The sequence below is a fragment of the Bactrocera tryoni genome, chromosome 4 (assembly GCF_016617805.1).
Source record: "Bactrocera tryoni isolate S06 chromosome 4, CSIRO_BtryS06_freeze2, whole genome shotgun sequence".
Taxonomy (NCBI): Eukaryota; Metazoa; Arthropoda; class Insecta; order Diptera; family Tephritidae; genus Bactrocera; species Bactrocera tryoni.
Genome location: NC_052502.1, coordinates 58,742,754 through 58,760,090, shown reverse-complemented (window position 1 = coordinate 58,760,090; position 17,337 = coordinate 58,742,754). Strand labels below are relative to the sequence as shown.

Here is a 17,337-nt window from a genome sequence, read left to right as displayed (position 1 = left end):
TATGGACATATTTATGGTAAATTGGTTTTAATTTTGTAAGTTTAATCTTTCATTCTCTTTGCTCTCTTACTCCTTTCAATCCTACAAAAAAAATCAATACAAAATGCTTAAGTAGAAAGAGGAGAACCATCTTTTATTTGTAAGTACTTGCGTGAGGGCAAAATGTCATAACTAAAGTGCAAAATGTTTATAAAAAATCACTAACAAAGGCACACCCACAAATGTATTATATTATTTACACAATTAAATAGTTATACTTTAGTTTACTCAAAATTTACTTACGAAAAAATTTTAATATTTTTGTATATCATTCATTTACCGTTATGTATGTATATATTGACTTCCTACTTCAGCTACATTTAAGGCGCACAGTTGCTAGAACTCTGCTTCCGGCTTAGTTATCGCACAAAATCTCTTATTTTGTTTCTGAAACTAAAAATTATTATTATAATAGTGTCAAATATTTATGCTCATTTAAATTCAAGACTTAGTGGCTGATTTGATAACCAAATAACGCTAAAGTATTCTGATAATTTTTGCAATTTGGAAGCTAGATTCCATAAAGCTGTTGTGCTTTAATTCTTATAATATTAAATATATATAACCTTACATTATATTTTCAGAAAAAATTTTAATTTTTATCAGTTATTACATAATTAAATTTATCTAATACATGTATATTATTTATGTAGTGGGTCACAAAATTATCCCATTAAACTAAAAACAATTATTATTTTCCCCACAGACGACTCCCGTTGGGAGACAATCGAACAGACAAACAGCGGCACCATACAAGATTTCACAGTCAGCTATCAAATTTTATTACCATCCACTGCTTACACATTCCGCGTGATTGCTTACAATCGCTATGGTATTTCATTCCCCGCCTATTCTAAGGATTCGATTTTGACGCCATCGAAGTTGCATTTGGAATATGGTTATCTACAGCACAAACCATTTTACCGACAAACTTGGTTTATGGTTTCGCTAGCAGCCACTTCAATTGTTATCATTATTATGGTCATTGCTGTGCTATGTGTGAAAAGCAAAAGTTACAAATATAAACGTGAGTTTTCTTTAATTTTTAATAGAATATAGAAATTATTGGTTTCGTTATATAAATTAGCACATTTATATTTATGTATATATTTTTATTATATTTATATTGCAGAAGAAGCACAGAAAACCCTTGAAGAGTCCATGGCAATGTCTATTGATGAACGACAGGAATTAGCACTTGAATTATATCGCTCACGGCATGGTGTCGGTACTGGCACGCTTAATAGTGTTGGCACTTTGAATCGTGGTGCATTAGGAACACTGGGAAAAAAATCTTCTAATCGACCGCCGACAAGTTTGCAATTAGGCAAAAGTCCGCCGCGTCCATCTCCAGCATCTGTGGCATATCATAGCGATGAAGAGAGTTTGAAGTGTTACGATGAGAACCCGGATGATAGCAGTGTTACAGAGAAGCCATCAGAGGTGAGCTCCTCTGAAGCATCACAGGTAAAAATTACACAAAAGTTAAGGGTCTCATTTTATATTATTAGTTAGATGCCAAATGAATTTTTGGAAGCCAACTTCTTTTTTTTTTTTTCAATATTAACAACGTGATGAGAGACATTATTAATATGTAGGGAGAGACTTATTCATTATGGCTATTAAACTCTCAGATAGTACAGGGAGACGTAAATTTAAAGTATGGAGAGATTAACTAAATTTTACTGTTAATGCTATTGTGTATGTTATGTTCCGTTATGTCCGATTATTTTCTTAGTGTTAATCTTGCACAAGAAATGCAAAACTATTAATCAGTTTGAATATTTTTCTGTTTTCACATTATTATTCATCATAGAGTTCAGATTAAATGGGAGCCTAAAAGCTGTGTTCAATATATGTACAATTCATAATAAGAAAAACACATAATTTGTTATTGCAAACATAAATACTTAAAATGTTCAATTAGCTTTCACTTGCCCAATACATAGGGCTCACTTGAAATATCCATTCAACTAAACTTTCTTCATGTCTATTTATTTTTCAAGCTGAGATTGATAAATCCTCTGGAAGTCAGATAAGTATGTATATACGTTGATTAGATTATTATAGCTGTGGCAAAGTTGAATGCTTTATAAATAACATATATACTTGTATAACGGTTGAATGAGAATGTGATACTGATTATTCATTTAAAAATTGTGTTCAGAAAAAATTAGACAGATTCAATTGATTCATCCTGACGCAAGATAACTTACATACATATATCAGTATCGAATATTAAACTTAATTATGTTTATATATTTTTTTATTATTAAATGCTTTTATTTTCAATGTGTTCTTTGCATTTCCGCACTTAACTATATTGTGTATTATTGCAGCACTCCGAGAGTGAGAACGAGAGCGTACGCTCCGATCCGCACTCGTTCGTCAATCACTATGCCAACGTGAACGATTCGCTACGACAATCGTGGAAGAAACAGAAACCAGTGCGCAACTATTCCAGCTATACCGACTCAGAACCGGAAGGCAGTGCAGTTATGAGTCTGAATGGTGGTCAAATTATTGTGAATAATATGGCCAGATCGAGGGCACCGCTGCCTGGTTTCTCCTCCTTTGTTTGACAATCAACGGAGTTTTAACTTAAGCATTAAATATTTAGTAATATAGTAAAAACTAGTAGAAGTAACTAACAGCAGAAACATGTAACAATTCACAGGAAAAGAAATTTATGCGCAATTGAACTGACTAGTATGTTAACAGTGTTCGGAAAAGTGTTATTTTCATGTGACTACAATTTTAGTTTTAATTTAATGAATTAATTACTTGTTTGTTAATTAATGTTTTGCAGATTTAGATTATTGACTGTATATGTTAAGCTATTTTTTTGTAAAACTATGTTATATAAGGTTCTTAAAATCGATGTGCTTGTGCGTACAAATAAAATAATAGAACTATAAATACGTCAGTTCCGCCGATATAAATATGTTACAGCATACATTACTCACTTAAAAAAACCGTTACTCCTATGCATAGTAATGTGACACCATATATACATACATATGAGATGTATTTGAGCGGTGTGTAGGTGCATGCAAATCCATAATTCAATAATTCAGAAAAATAGCAACGGTAAATTGTGATAAGGTTAATTTTGCATTTTAATCTAATAATAATGTTAAAAAGTAAATTAAAAAGTGAAGGTTAGACAAGGTTTCTTATGCTACTATATTTTAAATTAAGTGTTTCGGTAATTGAGTGGCATGAATACTTTTCAGTTGTAGGCAACAAAAAGGACATTTTCACATTACGTACATACATATATATAATAGTATTGAATTGAAGCAGTCCTTTATTTTCGTCCATTACCAAACTATATACATATGTACATACAACATTGCGTTTACTTTACTAATGCACTAAATTAAACGCCTGTCTAAAACGTTTATAAATATGTTTGGTAAGACTTTGACATAAGTAAGGGTCAACTTGTTTAAAATAAGTCTGTATTAATTCCTTTTTCGTTAGTACTGAATATGGTTTTTCAAACAATTTTATATCATTATTAAACTTATATGCCACTTATGTATTAGAGAACAATGTGTGGACTGGCAAATACATTTCTTTCTGGCATTGCTGAAATACTTAAGACTCATATAAGAAATAATAGGACACGGCTCGATAAACATTTGGCTTTTCTTTTTTGCTTCTTCTTGTTTAATAGTTATTGACGGTGGAACAGAGTTTTTTAAATAAATGATACCATTTCCTTCGGTACGAAAAATTTTAAGCAAATTTAAATTTTACACAGCATTAATATAAAACCGAAAATGTTGACATTTCAATGCAAAAATATAAACAAACGACAACATTTATGCCAAAAATTAAATAATTCGTTATAAAAATAATATATGATTAGTATATGCTGATTTTATTATAAATCAATGATAAATATATCTAAATACCCTGTAAACTGTAGATATTCATGCCTCTCAATTCCGGTGTTAAAATTATAATTTAGACTTAGTTACAAATATTTTAAATTTCAGCCTTTATATATATATATATATATATATTTACATTTTATTTATATTTGTATATATGTATACAATATGCTACTCAGTTTAATTTTTTATTAGCATTTAGCTTAACATTATTTTAGTGGACTCTCATTAGTTGTACAACTACATAATTGAAACTAAGAACTGTAAATATTTTAAAAATATATTTTTACGAGCATTTTTAATTTAAACTAGCTAGGTATTTCAATTTCACACAAACTCGTATCGCTTTCATGTGGTTAACGCGTCGTTATTCCCAGCAAGTGCTTTGCTTTTAAATATTTTATGCTTAATTTTATTAAATTGTTTTGCAACAAATAATTGTATGTATTTCACACGAAATGTTAGTATGACAAATTTCGTAATTGTTAATTTTCTGCAAAACCCTTTAACCTCTTTGTCCACACCACAATACACCTACACGTAAACTCACAATGGCAGAATTTCACCAATTATAGTATGTCTCTTGTGTAACAAAAGATTAATGATTTGTAAAACAATAACTACAGCTAATGTTAATTGAAATTAAGTGGGTACTATTGTATTGCAAAAAAGCAAACAAAATTAATAAGAAATACAAGTAGGCGTACATACTACATTTTCATGAAATTAGTAAACATATATAAAAAAATGTATATATTAAAATTGATCCTTTAGCACCACAGTGCACACAATTACACATAATAATATTATATTTTTTGTAAACGTTTGAAAATGTAGAAGTACAAAATAACTCAAAAATATTTGGAGTTGCCTTTAAAACTGTTATTATAAAGAACTTTGAATCAATTTAAACAAAATTTAAAAAAATTAACAGCAATATCTAAGTATTTGCATTTGCGTACATCTACGTATTTCCTAAGCATATAATTAATGTCACATTTCAATGGACTGATTAATATTATTACACACTAATTTTTGTAAAGTACATATAAAAGTTGTGATTTTACAAATTAATTTCGCTCAATCTATTTTTATATAATGAAATGATTTTTGACGTACTTTTTATACACTGCCTCCTTTTGATATGCAAACGACATTCAAATTAAATTAATAAACTTACATTTCATAGTATACAGTTAAGCACTATTTATTTTTAGCTCAGTAGAGAAATGCGCTGATCTTAAATATTAACATAGGTAGAGTAGGTCAAATTTAATAGTCAATTAAGTTCGCTAAGTGAGATTGAATAATTGAAAGAAAAAACAAAATAAACGCAGAAATAAGAACAACAATCATTCAATATTAATTAAAGTAATTTTAAATAAAAAAAGCACGAAATTGCACTGATTTGTCGACTCCAATATTGTATGCATGTATGGTCCTTATATAATAAGTTAGTAATAAGAGATTTATAGGTTAAGCGCAGTTAAAATGCGATAAAAGTATTAAATTGTACTTGAAATAAAAAATAAAATAAATTCGAAGAAAAAATACATAAAAAGCTGTTTACTTAAATTAATTTGGCAACGGTTAGAAATACATAACAAATATAATTTAACAAAACAAACAAAAAAAGTATTTTATATAAGTTTTTCTCTTGCCAAATACCAGTTCACTGTATTCCACTTAAACATTGGCTTTTCGAGAGATGTTTGAATATTTAGAGTGCAATAAATCAATACTAATACACCAGAGACACTTAATTTTACCGCCGAGATGGCATGAGAGAGCATTATGGGAGCCGATGTGAAAATCGGACGATGGGCGTGGCACCACCTACTTTTTGGGGATATCACATACTTACTATATATCAACTAAATTTAGCACGTGGCATTCTTCTCATATTTCTTTGTCACAATGCGAAAATGGGCGGCAACAACCACGCCTACTTCCCATTTCTTCTTTCACTTTCGTGTATACACATCAAGAAGCAATCAATATAACGGGATACAACTTTACACGATTAATGCATTTAGTGTATGACACCTTTTCACCAAAAATTGTCCAAATCGACCAAAAACTAATCAAGCCCCTAGGTACCGAATACATATATGGCCCCAGTACCTGTAGTTGACTTTTGATCAAAAATAGCCGTTAATGTGTGAGATATTTATATAATTGAAATTCAGGGATAATCCTTCTCTGACAATGGTGTCTCTGTATGTTAAAAATAGGTTCAATCGTTAGGTTAACGCCCATATACCTAATATAAAGATTTTCGAATATCCCGGTGACTTTGTACCGCATATATCGGCCAATATGTGAGTTATCTCAATGAAAATAAGAGAGGGGGTTGTATTTGTGGCTAAAATAGATAAATTTGCACGAAAACTTGACCTAGCCCTTATATAAGTAGTATCAGGGTTTTCGAACAGCTGGCTGACTTTACTCTATATGATTGATGTTTTAGTATGTGACATGTTAATAGTATGCAGTATTGGGAAAAATAGATAAAATCGGGTCGTTACTACCTAAATTCCTATATACTACATATAATATAATGATTTTCGTTTTTCTAACAAACGATGTTTTAGACAAGGCGACTCTCTTTCGTGCGACTTCTTCAATCTACTCTTGGAGAAAATAATTCAGGCTACAGAACCAAATAGAGAAAGTACCATCTTCTACAAGAGTGTATAGCTGCTGGCGTAGGCCGATGATATTGATATCATTGGCCTCAAGAACTGCGGCGTTAGTTCTCTAGGCAATTGAGAAGTAAAGGCCGCTCTCGACGAACAAAAACCAAACTCTACATATAAGTCACTCATTATTCCCGTCTTGCTATATGGTGCAGAGGCATGGACTATGACAACATCTGATATGCGTTTTTGTTGTATATGTAATGTATTATTCAAAGATCAATTCCCACGACAGCCGGTTCTACATACCGGAATTGACTCGGATTTTATCCGACCAAGGGCTGTTTTTTCTGTCGAAGAAGTGCGCGAGCTACTTTAGCCGGCAGTTTACACTGCACCCTTCGGTAGACAAAGCCAAGAGATGTGTAAACCGATGGCTGCGCAAAATGCCAAACGACTGTGCGCCACTTACTTTCACCGATGAGGAGGTTCAGGGTGTCATCAACAAAGCAAAATCTTCCAAATCCATTGGCCCTGATAGAATCAACATGCTAATGCTAAAGCATCTAGGCTCAACAGGAGTAGGCTATCTCACCAAGGTCCTCAATCTGTCGCTGACCACTCTTCAAATACCCGATGTGTGGAAAGTCGGAGGAGTGGTCCCACTACTGAAACCTGGGAAACCCGCCAACAAAGTGAAATCTTATCGACCGGTAACTCTCCTTTCCCCAGTAGTGAAGACACTTGAGGCCTTGCTACTCCCGACCTTCACTCACCATATAGCCACCAGCATGGATTCCGAAAAGTGCACAGCACCACCACAGCACTTAGCGTCATAAACGCTCAGATAGTTCGTGGCCTCAACCAGAAACCACCCTGCGAAAGAACGGTCCTCGTAGCGTTGGACCTGTCAAAAGCTTTTGACACGGTCAATCACACAACGCTATTGCAGGACATCGAAACAACCACGCTTCCTCCAGGGTTAAAGAGGTGGACCATGAACTACTTGAACGGTCGTCAATCATCCGTACTATTTCGAGGTGAAACATCCAAACTGAGAAGAATTAAACAGGGGTTCCGCAGAGTGGTGTCCTCTCCCCGCTACTGTTTAATTTTTACATCTCGAAACTCCCACAACCACCAGAAGGAGTTTCCATAACCTCGTACGCTGATGACTGCACGATATTGGCGTCGGGCAATGGAATCGATGGCATGTGTTCGAAGGTAAACAGCTACCTCTCCGACCTTTCTCGTTTCCTCACTGCACGTAATCTCACGCTTTCCCCCACCAAATCCACAGTGACCATATTCAGAAACTGGACGAAGGAGTATAGACTTGAGCTTAACATTGCAGTCGATGGCGTCAAAATTCCGACTGTCAATAATCCTAAGATTTTAGGTGTAACATTCGACAGTTTATGCTCCTTCTCTCCTCATACGACCGCGATTATTGCCAAGGTACAGAGCCGCAACAAAATCCTCAAGTCGCTAGCCGGCAGCACATGGGGAAAAGACAAAGAAACGTTGTTGGCAACATACAAGGCAATCGGCCGGCCGGTCCTCAATTACGCAGCCCCGATATGGTCGCCTGGATGCCCTACAAACCCTACCCATCTAACACCTTCCTCCCTTTGGTCCGACCCCGTCGAAACAGCACGTTTCTTGGGCCTACCGTTAGATGACATCGACGACAACACAAATGACATTTACCATCCCAACGGGGATTAGATTTCCGTTATAACAACAACAACAAGCATGACATGACCACCTCTTTGCATGCACTACAAACCCTACCCATCTAACACCTTCCTCCCTTTGGTCCGACCCCGTCGAAACAGCACGTTTCTTGGGCCTACCGTTAGATGACATCGACGACAACACAAATGACATTTACCATCCCAACGGGGATTAGATTTCCGTTATAACAACAACAACAAGCTCGAGTTGCCGCGAGAAACGCGAGTAACCCTAGCGCAGCTTCGTTCTGGATACTGTAGCAGGTTGAACTCCTTCCTATACAGAATCGACCCAACGTATGTCCTGCATGCAACGAGTCTCCGCATGACACTGACCACCTCTTTGCATGCCCTACCAACCCCACTCATCAAACACCCCTTTCCCTTTGGTCCGACCCCGTCGAAACAGCACGTTTCCTGGGCCTCCCGTTAGATGACGTCGAGGACAACATAGATAACCCTTACCATCCTAACGGGGAATGATAAACCGTTAAAACAGCAACAACAACATCTGATGAGTCGACGTTACGAGTTTTCGAGGGAAAGGTTCTGCGAATGATTTATGGCCCTTTGCGCGTTGGCCATGAAACGATGAGCTGTATGAGATATTCGACGACGTCAATGTCGCCCAGCGAATTAAAAGACAACGGCTGCTGGCTAGGTCCCGAACTTAACGCGTCCTTATATTTTTAAATAAAGTTTTGCTAACTTACTTGTTTAATATTTATGTGTGTTGCTCATTTAAAATGCAGCTCTGGGTCAGATACTTTTATTATAGATAACCTGCACATCTACTGCATGAGATAAATGTCAGTCAGTTTTTTACTACAAATTGGAATTGTAAATTTTTGTTGTGGAATCGTTCATCGTTTATAATAAAGTTTCTTATCACATTAATAACGAATTATTATAGGAAAGCTGAGAATTTATGAAGATATAATGCATTTCCAAGGGTACGCGAATCAAGTAGTGCACCACTTTGAAGAGAATGATGATTCTCGTTCAAATCACTATGACCCAACTGCATACGACAGTGAAGAAGGTAAAGAAATCAATTTATTTACATTTATTTAGTTATATATTATTATTTTCTGTAACATAATTCATTTACACAGATACTGACGATGCGAGTGAAACGGAATTTCGAAACAACAGTCGTAGCAGTAACGCTACAAACACAACAAACGGTGGCAGCAATCACGAATTAAAAGAACAGTATGTCACAATTTTAATTTAGTTTTTATACAAAAAATAAATTTATATCTTTTAATTTGCAGAGTTTATCAGCACAAATTAGCCATATTGAATAAACAACGAGAAGAACTAAAACATCTCGTACATCCTGACTACGTGAAGCGGATAAAAAAACTTGAAAATCAGTACAAAGAACGCTTAAGACTGAATGAAATCCACAGAGAATATCTAAAAGAGTGTGTTGAGAAAGACTATCAAGCGGAGCGACGAGCAGCGCTTAAGGAGTATGAAGAGAAAAAGGTAACTAATATTATTCTATCATATTCTTATAATTATCCATAAATTATTTATGTCTTTCAGATTGATTTGAAGGAAAATATTCTAGCCGATTTAGAAGAAAGGAAGAAGCTCATAGAGAATGAGCGGTACAATTTGGAGCTCACGAATGACTCAACGGAAGTAAAACCAACAGTAACGCGCAAATTACGCAGGCGACCAAATGAACCCGTTCCAGTAGTCGAAAAACGGCGGAAACCTACAACTGGTCAATTACTTGTATACTTGTTGGACGACAAAGAAATTGATAGTGATATGAAGGCCATACAGAGAGGCAAGATATTAATAATTAGTCTGTTAATAAAATCTATATCTATATGATAATTCATTTTATATAACTTTTTTATTGTAGCAACGCAACAAAATGGTGTCGGAAACGTTCCTTTCAGTAATCTGCAGCAGGGAGGTTTACTCTCCGAAAGTACAAATGCAAACGCTGCCACCAATATTGAGACACGTATTGAAGATGGAAAACTACTGTATCAAAGAAGATGGTTCCATAGAGGCCAACAGGTTTATGTTGAGGGCAAGGATTTGGTAAAATTCGCAGCTACAATTACCGCCATAGGCAATGAAGTGGTAAGTAATATATGTATAATATATATTTTTCAACAACATTAAACATCATATAAATTGAAATCCAGGTATGGGTCAAAAAGACTAACGATAGTAAAGTCAAAATTAATATGTCTCATTTGGCTAAAGGCAAAGTTACTATTAAGCGACGCGCCAACTGATCCAACGCCAAAAGTGGCGCTTTCAGCTGCAGTCTTAACAAACATAACACTCTATTTATGGTAATGACAACAGCAAATAATTGATAAATTTATACAAATTTAATAAATATGTAATTTTATCAACGTGTAATTATAGATGTAGTATTTTATATTTATATCATAATGTATGTCTCGCAATAACTTATTTATTTTTGCAACAAGAAAAGACGTCTCTTTAATAATAATTAAATATAATTAGTCTTACACATGTAAAAAGTTCAACCAACAATAAAAATTAGGTTATGTTTACAACAAAAGAGTATTACAAAAATTCATGTTTGTGTAATTATTTTGGAATGCGCTGAGGTATGCTGAGACATGTACATATAGGTATATGTTAACTGTTGGAAGATGTTATAATAAATCGAAATTGGATTGAACGTATGAATCAGAAGATAAATGATGTTTGCAAGAAGTTCAAAGATTGTATACATATAAGATGGATACAATATGTTATGGGCGCAAGATGTGTCAAAATTAATGATTGTTAAACTATAATCAAAATATTTCTAAACGAAAATGATTACATTTTCCCATTTTGATACTGCGTGCAAAATAAAAGATTTAGTTTTTTTTCAATCTTTTGCTAAGCTCATGAATTCGGCGCAAATTTTTTCATTTATCTCTTCTACACCTGGAATATCTGGCATAATCCACGTATCATCCGTGCTCTCCAAAGCCTCACTGCATATAGGGCAAGTTTTATTATTGACGTTCCTAGGGGGATAAATCATTTATAATCGAAGCATACAATGAATTGGATAATTTTCAAACCATTGTTCAATGCATGGTGTACAAAAACTATGCGTGCAAGGCAGTATTACTTCCGTTAATCGGTCTAAGCAAATGGAGCACTCATCAACATGTTCAGAATGTGAACATGATGAAGGGCTATTTAGACCGCTTGAGGTTTCACTGCTTGAATTGCGACCAATATTTACAAGGGAATTTACTCGTTCCATTATCATCGATGCGGTTATATGGTTGTTTACAGCAGATGCTGCGCCTGCCATTTCATCATCTATTGGAGTTTGGGAAAGTGAACTTCGGCGTGAACACTGCTTGAATAAGAAAAATTAGAAAAATTAACTGGTATTATGGTTTGCGTATACCAATTGATTTTCGCTTGACATTAAACTTTCTAGATGAGATTGAAAAGTTTTGAAAACGCACAGGAATTGCTTTAAATTAAGAAATTTATAACTCTCGATTTTCCTCGTAGAAGGATCTACTTTTATGCAAGCAATTTTCACCATCGCTTTCCATAGCATAGATGTGTCTGTACCGCGCTTGACAAGGAATACCAGCTGCTTGCCATTTGGGTCAATACACTTACGGGACCTGAAAAAAAGTTCATTTGAAGATCAAGTAAGTAACGATTCCTTCGCTAAAAAATAAATCCATATCCTTACAACTCATTTAAGTTGTCCAAGCATGTTTTAAATTCTTCATAACTTAGAGAGTTTATTTCTGAGAGTACTTTGGCATGGCGAATAACTTGCATGTGAACAGCGTCCACTGTTTCTGGAAGGGTGCTGTCGCTTATAGATTGAACTTGCCCCATTGCACTTTACATTGGATTCTTTGTAATAACATATATGTAAGTATATTTATTTATTTTCCAAATTTACAGGCTTTTTGATTTCATAAAAATTTTAACACATCTTTGTACTATATTTCTCAAACCGTCCTTTGATTTCTCACTAATACGTTTAGCGGAAAATTGACAGAATTTGCAATCTACAAACCGACAGGTTAAAATTGACATTTCTGTTGCTTGTGTGTGGGTATATACGAAAAGAATTTTAATGATAAAGAAATATAGAAAAAGAATGCAGCTAGGTCGACGTAAAAAATACTCTTCAAATGGATATTTTTTGTTATTTACTAATTAAAATCTATTTAAAATGCATACAATTTTAAAGAACTTTATAAAATTATTGAGCATAGGTTGCTGCAAGTAAAAAATGTGTGGATGTCAATTATTGTATGGTCCAATGTTACCTCCTTTAAGCCAAATTATTCCCAAATTTCTTTTCGGAGTGGTATTCACAATTTCGACATATACTTTATGTTGTGATTCAATTTAAGGATAACAAGAGCCGAATAATTCTTTGTTGTTCCATACGACTTTCTTCTCTGTACTCTGAAAGTATTCGACGCAGTACATGCCGGCGGAAGCACAGGAAGAGACCGCTCGACTTTGCGTCCTAATAACTGTTCAATTTCGTATCTACAGACTTCACTTTGTTTAAATTGGTGTACTTTCCCTATAACTGTCCAATATGGCAAACATTTCTTCCTGATTTTTTAAAACTATGCTCAATCGAAACCGTTGACTGCAAATTTTAGACGTCTTGTGTGGCAAAAAAAATACCATCAACATTGACACGATCAATTCAATTTGGGATGTATGTATATTGGACAATGCCAAATATATTTTGCGCCAAAAGTAACTTTGGTGTAAAATTTCCACAATTCGCAACAACATTTTTGCAAACACACAGATCACTATTCCACTTTGTAAAAACACCGTACTTTAAAGATTCTTTTATTTTTTATTTACTTCAAAATAAAAAAATCCCGTCTGGAAAATCATTTATAACTAAATAAGTGGTTACTAGAATATTTTTATATCCACTTTTTATTGTGGGCGTGCACCACGTCCGAATCCACCACGGAAATCAACATCAGCAGCACCAGGACCAGCATCTCCCTTCTTGTCGGGTCCACCGGGCGCGCGTCTGTAAGCAGTACGATCCTCACCGGTCTTAGAAGAGTCACCAGTACGAGCAGATGCCGCTGGGCGGGGACGCATTGTCTCTGAGCGTGCTGGACGTTTCAATGTGGCTGGCACAATTTCAGGAGGCAAATGCAAGTAACTGCGAAGGTACTCAATACCTTCGTTGGTCAAGTACCAGTAATAATGTCTCCATGCGAATTGTTCCTTAACCAGACCACGAGAGTGGAGCGACTGCAATGTTTTGATTACATGCAAGTTGGGAATGGTCTCCAGCTCAGGGTGCTTGGGAGCATGGAAATCCTTTTTGGCAACGATGACACCCTCTTTGAAGAGATACTCGTAGATAGCTACGCGATGAGCCTTTGGCATAAACATCCTGAAACAAGCATGAAAAAAAACAAAATTAATACACTATTCACTGAACTTCAATCAATATATAAGTTTATTGATTTAATTGATGTGATATCAATGACCGTTTCTAATGATTTGGTTTTAACCTTATTATATGAAATTTAATTATTCCGAAGATATTAGTCTTGAACACACATCAATTTATACATTTATGATCAGAATATTTTTCACAACCATTTCTTAATTCTGTACACATATCATTGCAGTGATTACACAGATTTTCAACGATAAATTTTAATATTTTTTACATACTTTAGCGTCTTTTGTGGAGCAGTCACCGGAAAGAAAGGAAAGGTTAGATGACAGCTGTCATTTTGGCCTGTGACATTCAGCACTTCAGCGCTGTTGTCGTTTTTTTCATTCAGCGCATTGCCAATTACAAACTCTACCATTAATTGTGAATTAGTCATCACAAAGTTTTTCTATAAGTCTACAAATTAAAAGATGATGAAAGCTTTCAAACAATAAAGAGACATATGACAAAGTATGTAAAATAAAACATATAAAATGTATAATACGAGTAGGGATCATATATATATATACCCACCTTAATTATCTTTATTGACATAAATGCTATTGTGAATACTACTTTTTCAAATTCGTGCTACTCACACTCCCACACTTAAATTTCTTGAAAATCATTAAATACATATGCATATAAGTATTCTTATTTATATAATAAACACAGAGACTTCTGGTGACTGGTTAACCAACACCACGTAAAAATATAACTTAAGAAAATTACGAAAAAAATATATGTATATATAGCCCTGAACGGAAGATGTGCAAAATAATTGTGAATACGTCAAAGGATATCACTCATTTTGTCAGGCGGGAAGTCGGCCATTTTTATTAATAGGTTATGTTGCGGGCAGAGGAAAGGATGGACTGATTGAATAAATTTTTACATTCCTGAGGTATACATATGTACTTGAGAACATATTTTCAAGCAATTTTTTAACCCTCATCAAAACCCTCTGGTCTGGCCAGGCATATTTTGTTTTTAAATGTTATTTATATATATTTAGAGTGTAGCAAACGACTTGCGCTTCCAGGTAGCTTCCTAGAATTTTATTGTCTATAGAATTCAGAAAAAAAATTCAAGGATATCGTATCGAAAAGGACGAAAAAAGGATATTATAATATTACACCTTAGTGCACCAATGGTGCTAGGCTAGACCCCATATATTTTGTATGAAAATATATGAACTTTAGTATGTTTATATCACTTCGCATCTGTTTTCATGTTCGTTACATGTCCAAATTGGTTTGTATGTTTATCTAGGTCAAATACTTTAGCCGATACGAACGTAGGGATAGAGGGGGGGTTGAGAGCTTTCCTGAAAGCCCCAGGGGTGAACTAACTCGGAAAAAATTGGGGGCTGGGTCAAGTTTTCGTCCAATTTTGAACTTTTTAAGCGCAAAGATACAAAATACGCTCGGATATTTTCATTGAGCTAACTCACATATTGACCGATATATGGGTATACAGTCACCAGGAAGTTCTTTACTTTACATTAGGTATATGAAGGCTAACGGAAGTATCAACCGGATCCAGTCCATTTTTGACATTCAGACTGACAATCATCAGGAAATGACTCTCTCTGCATTTAAATTATATATCACATTGACCGATATCTTCGGTAAAAAGTCAGCTGTAGGCACTGATATATATATATTCGGAACCTAAAACCTTGAACAGTTTTCGTTCGGTTTGGACAATTTTTTTTAACAAGGTGGTACACTACAAAGTCACTATACTTGAAAGTTTTATCTCGCTACATTAATGTAATAAGGCCTTATTTGTATACTGGAAAGTGAAAGGATCAGATGGAAATTAGAATTTTGTTATATAGGAAGTAGATGGATTACAACTATTTAACCACTGTAACATAGGAATTATAATTAGAAGAATATTCGGTACCGATTTTAGTTGAAATCGGTTGAGCAGGTGAGATAGGTGATTTCACTTGAAACAGTACGGTACCTCCCCCAATGTCCAATTTTGAAACCAGTGCCATCTTTTGTCATCCTGAATGTAAAATTTAATGTCTCTAACGCATTTAGTTATTGATTTATAACACTTTTAGTAGTTTTTAACAAACCCGTTATATGACGGTGGGCGTGGTAATAATCCGATTTCACCTATTTTCACACTTTTGTAAGAGCGGTTGAAATATTTGCTCTGTGTTAATTTACGTGATAGAGCTTCATTGATTTGGAAGATATAAAGTATAAACTTATTAGGGGGCGGGGTTAAGCCCACTTTTCAAAGATTTTCAAACCACATTACCACTTATAAATATGAGGCATTGTTCCATCGTAGTATAAGTTTATATCCCTATTATGTTGTTGGAGTTTCAGAAATTAATCCAATGGAGTACAATTTGTTGCACCCTGTAATGTCTGTCTTCTGCTCACATGCGTTAGGACTGATTATTTATTCACTGGTTATTCCATGGACTTTGATAACAAACTTTTACCGGTGATTATCGAATAAGACTAACTTGCTTACCACATTGAAGAGCAATCAACTAAAAATTCCTTACACGTAAAAATATGATTTATTTACCATCTTAAATAGATAATTTTAAAGTTTATGAATACAAAATGAAATTGTTAAATTTTGCTTAGCTAAACCGATCGCTAGACGATAATTTCATTCACTAAACTTTAAGTTTCAGTAAACTAGACAATAATTTCACCAACTAAACTCAAAAGTGTGACAATATGACATGTTCAAACCCTAAACCTCATCTAATGATATGATAAACAACTTTACAAACCGGTATGAAATCACAAACCCAATTGGTCGTTCGACTGACTTTTCTTTTACAAACAACTATGACTTTTCACGTGTTGATGTCCTAAGGCTTCATCCTCTGTCAGATTTCGGTCAGAAATAAACCAATATCATACTAGTTCTAAAAGAACACTAAATGCAGCCTCAATTTTCGTCTAATGTTTACATAAATACACATATAATAAATAAAGAAATTAATAAACTGTCCGTATTTGGTATAATTTCGTAGCTTTTCTGACTAGCAAACTAGTATATTTATTGACTCAGATAATCCTAGTTGTAAACTATTACATTTCATATAATATACTGAATTATCATTGTTTATATATCTATGTTGGGTATATGGACACGTGAAATTATATGCCATATTCACGTGAAACCATATACATATATGTACTTATAAAATATGACAATTACCTGGCTGAATATTTACGAAGCCTTGATTAATTTACATACTTCAACAACAAATATAAACAACAGAACAACAAATATAGGGTAAAATTGTTATATTGAAATGTTAATGTCAACAGAGGCGGGCTTTAGTTATTTATATTTAGGCCTTAAAGTGATCTCTACTTAATAAATGCTTTTAAGAAATAAATATTAAATTAAATAATAACACAGGCTAATAGAGCTTAAGGAATAAACGTAGAGATTATTTATATACTCACACAACAATACTTAAACGTTTATATTGTATCACAGCAAATTTATGAATATATATATATAGCATATGATTAGATTTATATAAACTGATT

The 17,337-nt window shown here is 34.1% G+C and overlaps 4 protein-coding genes across 15 annotated transcripts in view; 2 read left to right on the top strand and 2 right to left on the bottom strand.

The window, feature by feature from the left end:
• LOC120776118 (protein sidekick) overlaps nt 1–4,612 on the top strand; it is a 123,280-nt gene extending 118,668 nt beyond the window's left edge. For 4 of the 11 annotated variants that reach the window (XM_040106641.1, XM_040106640.1, XM_040106635.1 and 1 more), the window contains 3 exons: nt 746–1,066; nt 1,172–1,506; nt 2,379–4,612. In XM_040106641.1, coding sequence (XP_039962575.1) covers nt 746–1,066; nt 1,172–1,506; nt 2,379–2,621 — 899 coding nt within the window. In that variant the 3' untranslated portion in view covers nt 2,622–4,612. Of the gene's footprint in view, nt 1–112; nt 140–745; nt 1,067–1,171; nt 1,507–2,045; nt 2,079–2,378 lie in introns of all 11 variants that reach the window. The other 7 variants (XM_040106639.1, XM_040106634.1, XM_040106630.1 and 4 more) reach the window with 3 other exon arrangements.
• A 4,527-nt stretch (nt 4,613–9,139) lies between these two features.
• Nucleotides 9,140–10,746, top strand: LOC120775248 (sin3 histone deacetylase corepressor complex component SDS3). The gene is made up of 6 exons (XM_040105328.1): nt 9,140–9,358; nt 9,432–9,531; nt 9,594–9,810; nt 9,871–10,120; nt 10,199–10,425; nt 10,491–10,746. The coding sequence occupies exons 1-6, from the start codon at nt 9,256–9,258 to the stop codon at nt 10,581–10,583; spliced, it is 990 nt and encodes a 329-aa protein (XP_039961262.1). The 5' UTR covers nt 9,140–9,255; the 3' UTR covers nt 10,584–10,746.
• Nucleotides 10,747–10,893: 147 nt separating this feature from the next.
• On the bottom strand, nt 10,894–12,343 carry LOC120775249 (RING finger protein 141-like). The gene is made up of 4 exons (XM_040105330.1): nt 12,035–12,343; nt 11,735–11,963; nt 11,397–11,680; nt 10,894–11,339 (listed from the first exon to the last, which is right to left on the bottom strand). Exons 1-4 carry the CDS (start codon nt 12,184–12,186, stop codon nt 11,198–11,200), a joined length of 807 nt encoding a protein of 268 aa, XP_039961264.1. The 5' UTR covers nt 12,187–12,343; the 3' UTR covers nt 10,894–11,197.
• An 874-nt stretch (nt 12,344–13,217) lies between these two features.
• LOC120775802 (40S ribosomal protein S10b) lies at nt 13,218–14,087 on the bottom strand. 2 transcript variants are annotated; one of them, XM_040106148.1, is made up of 2 exons: nt 14,029–14,087; nt 13,218–13,741 (listed from the first exon to the last, which is right to left on the bottom strand). In XM_040106148.1, exon 2 carries the CDS (start codon nt 13,738–13,740, stop codon nt 13,267–13,269), a length of 474 nt encoding a protein of 157 aa, XP_039962082.1. In that variant the 5' UTR covers nt 13,741; nt 14,029–14,087; the 3' UTR covers nt 13,218–13,266. The 2 variants fall into 2 exon arrangements, with proteins under 2 accessions (XP_039962082.1, XP_039962083.1); XM_040106149.1 differs by lacking the exon at nt 14,029–14,087 and adding an exon at nt 13,951–13,967.
• Nucleotides 14,088–17,337: the final 3,250 nt, after the last annotated feature.

Bases quoted from the DNA above. Each gene is read 5' to 3' on its own strand.
- LOC120775802 (XM_040106148.1), bottom strand. From the start codon at position 13,740: ATGTTTATGCCAAAGGCTCATCGCGTAGCTATCTACGAGTATCTCTTC.
- LOC120775248 (XM_040105328.1), top strand. From the start codon at position 9,256: ATGCATTTCCAAGGGTACGCGAATCAAGTAGTGCACCACTTTGAAGAG. The intron at 9,359-9,431 runs GTAAAGAAATCA...TCATTTACACAG, and splicing joins TGCATACGACAGTGAAGAAG to ATACTGACGATGCGAGTGAA. The intron at 9,811-9,870 runs GTAACTAATATT...TATGTCTTTCAG, and splicing joins AGGAGTATGAAGAGAAAAAG to ATTGATTTGAAGGAAAATAT.
- LOC120775249 (XM_040105330.1), bottom strand. From the start codon at position 12,186: ATGGGGCAAGTTCAATCTATAAGCGACAGCACCCTTCCAGAAACAGTG. The intron at 11,681-11,734 runs GTATACGCAAAC...TTATTCAAGCAG, and splicing joins TGTCAAGCGAAAATCAATTG to TGTTCACGCCGAAGTTCACT. The intron at 11,340-11,396 runs GTTTGAAAATTA...TTATCCCCCTAG, and splicing joins ACACCATGCATTGAACAATG to GAACGTCAATAATAAAACTT.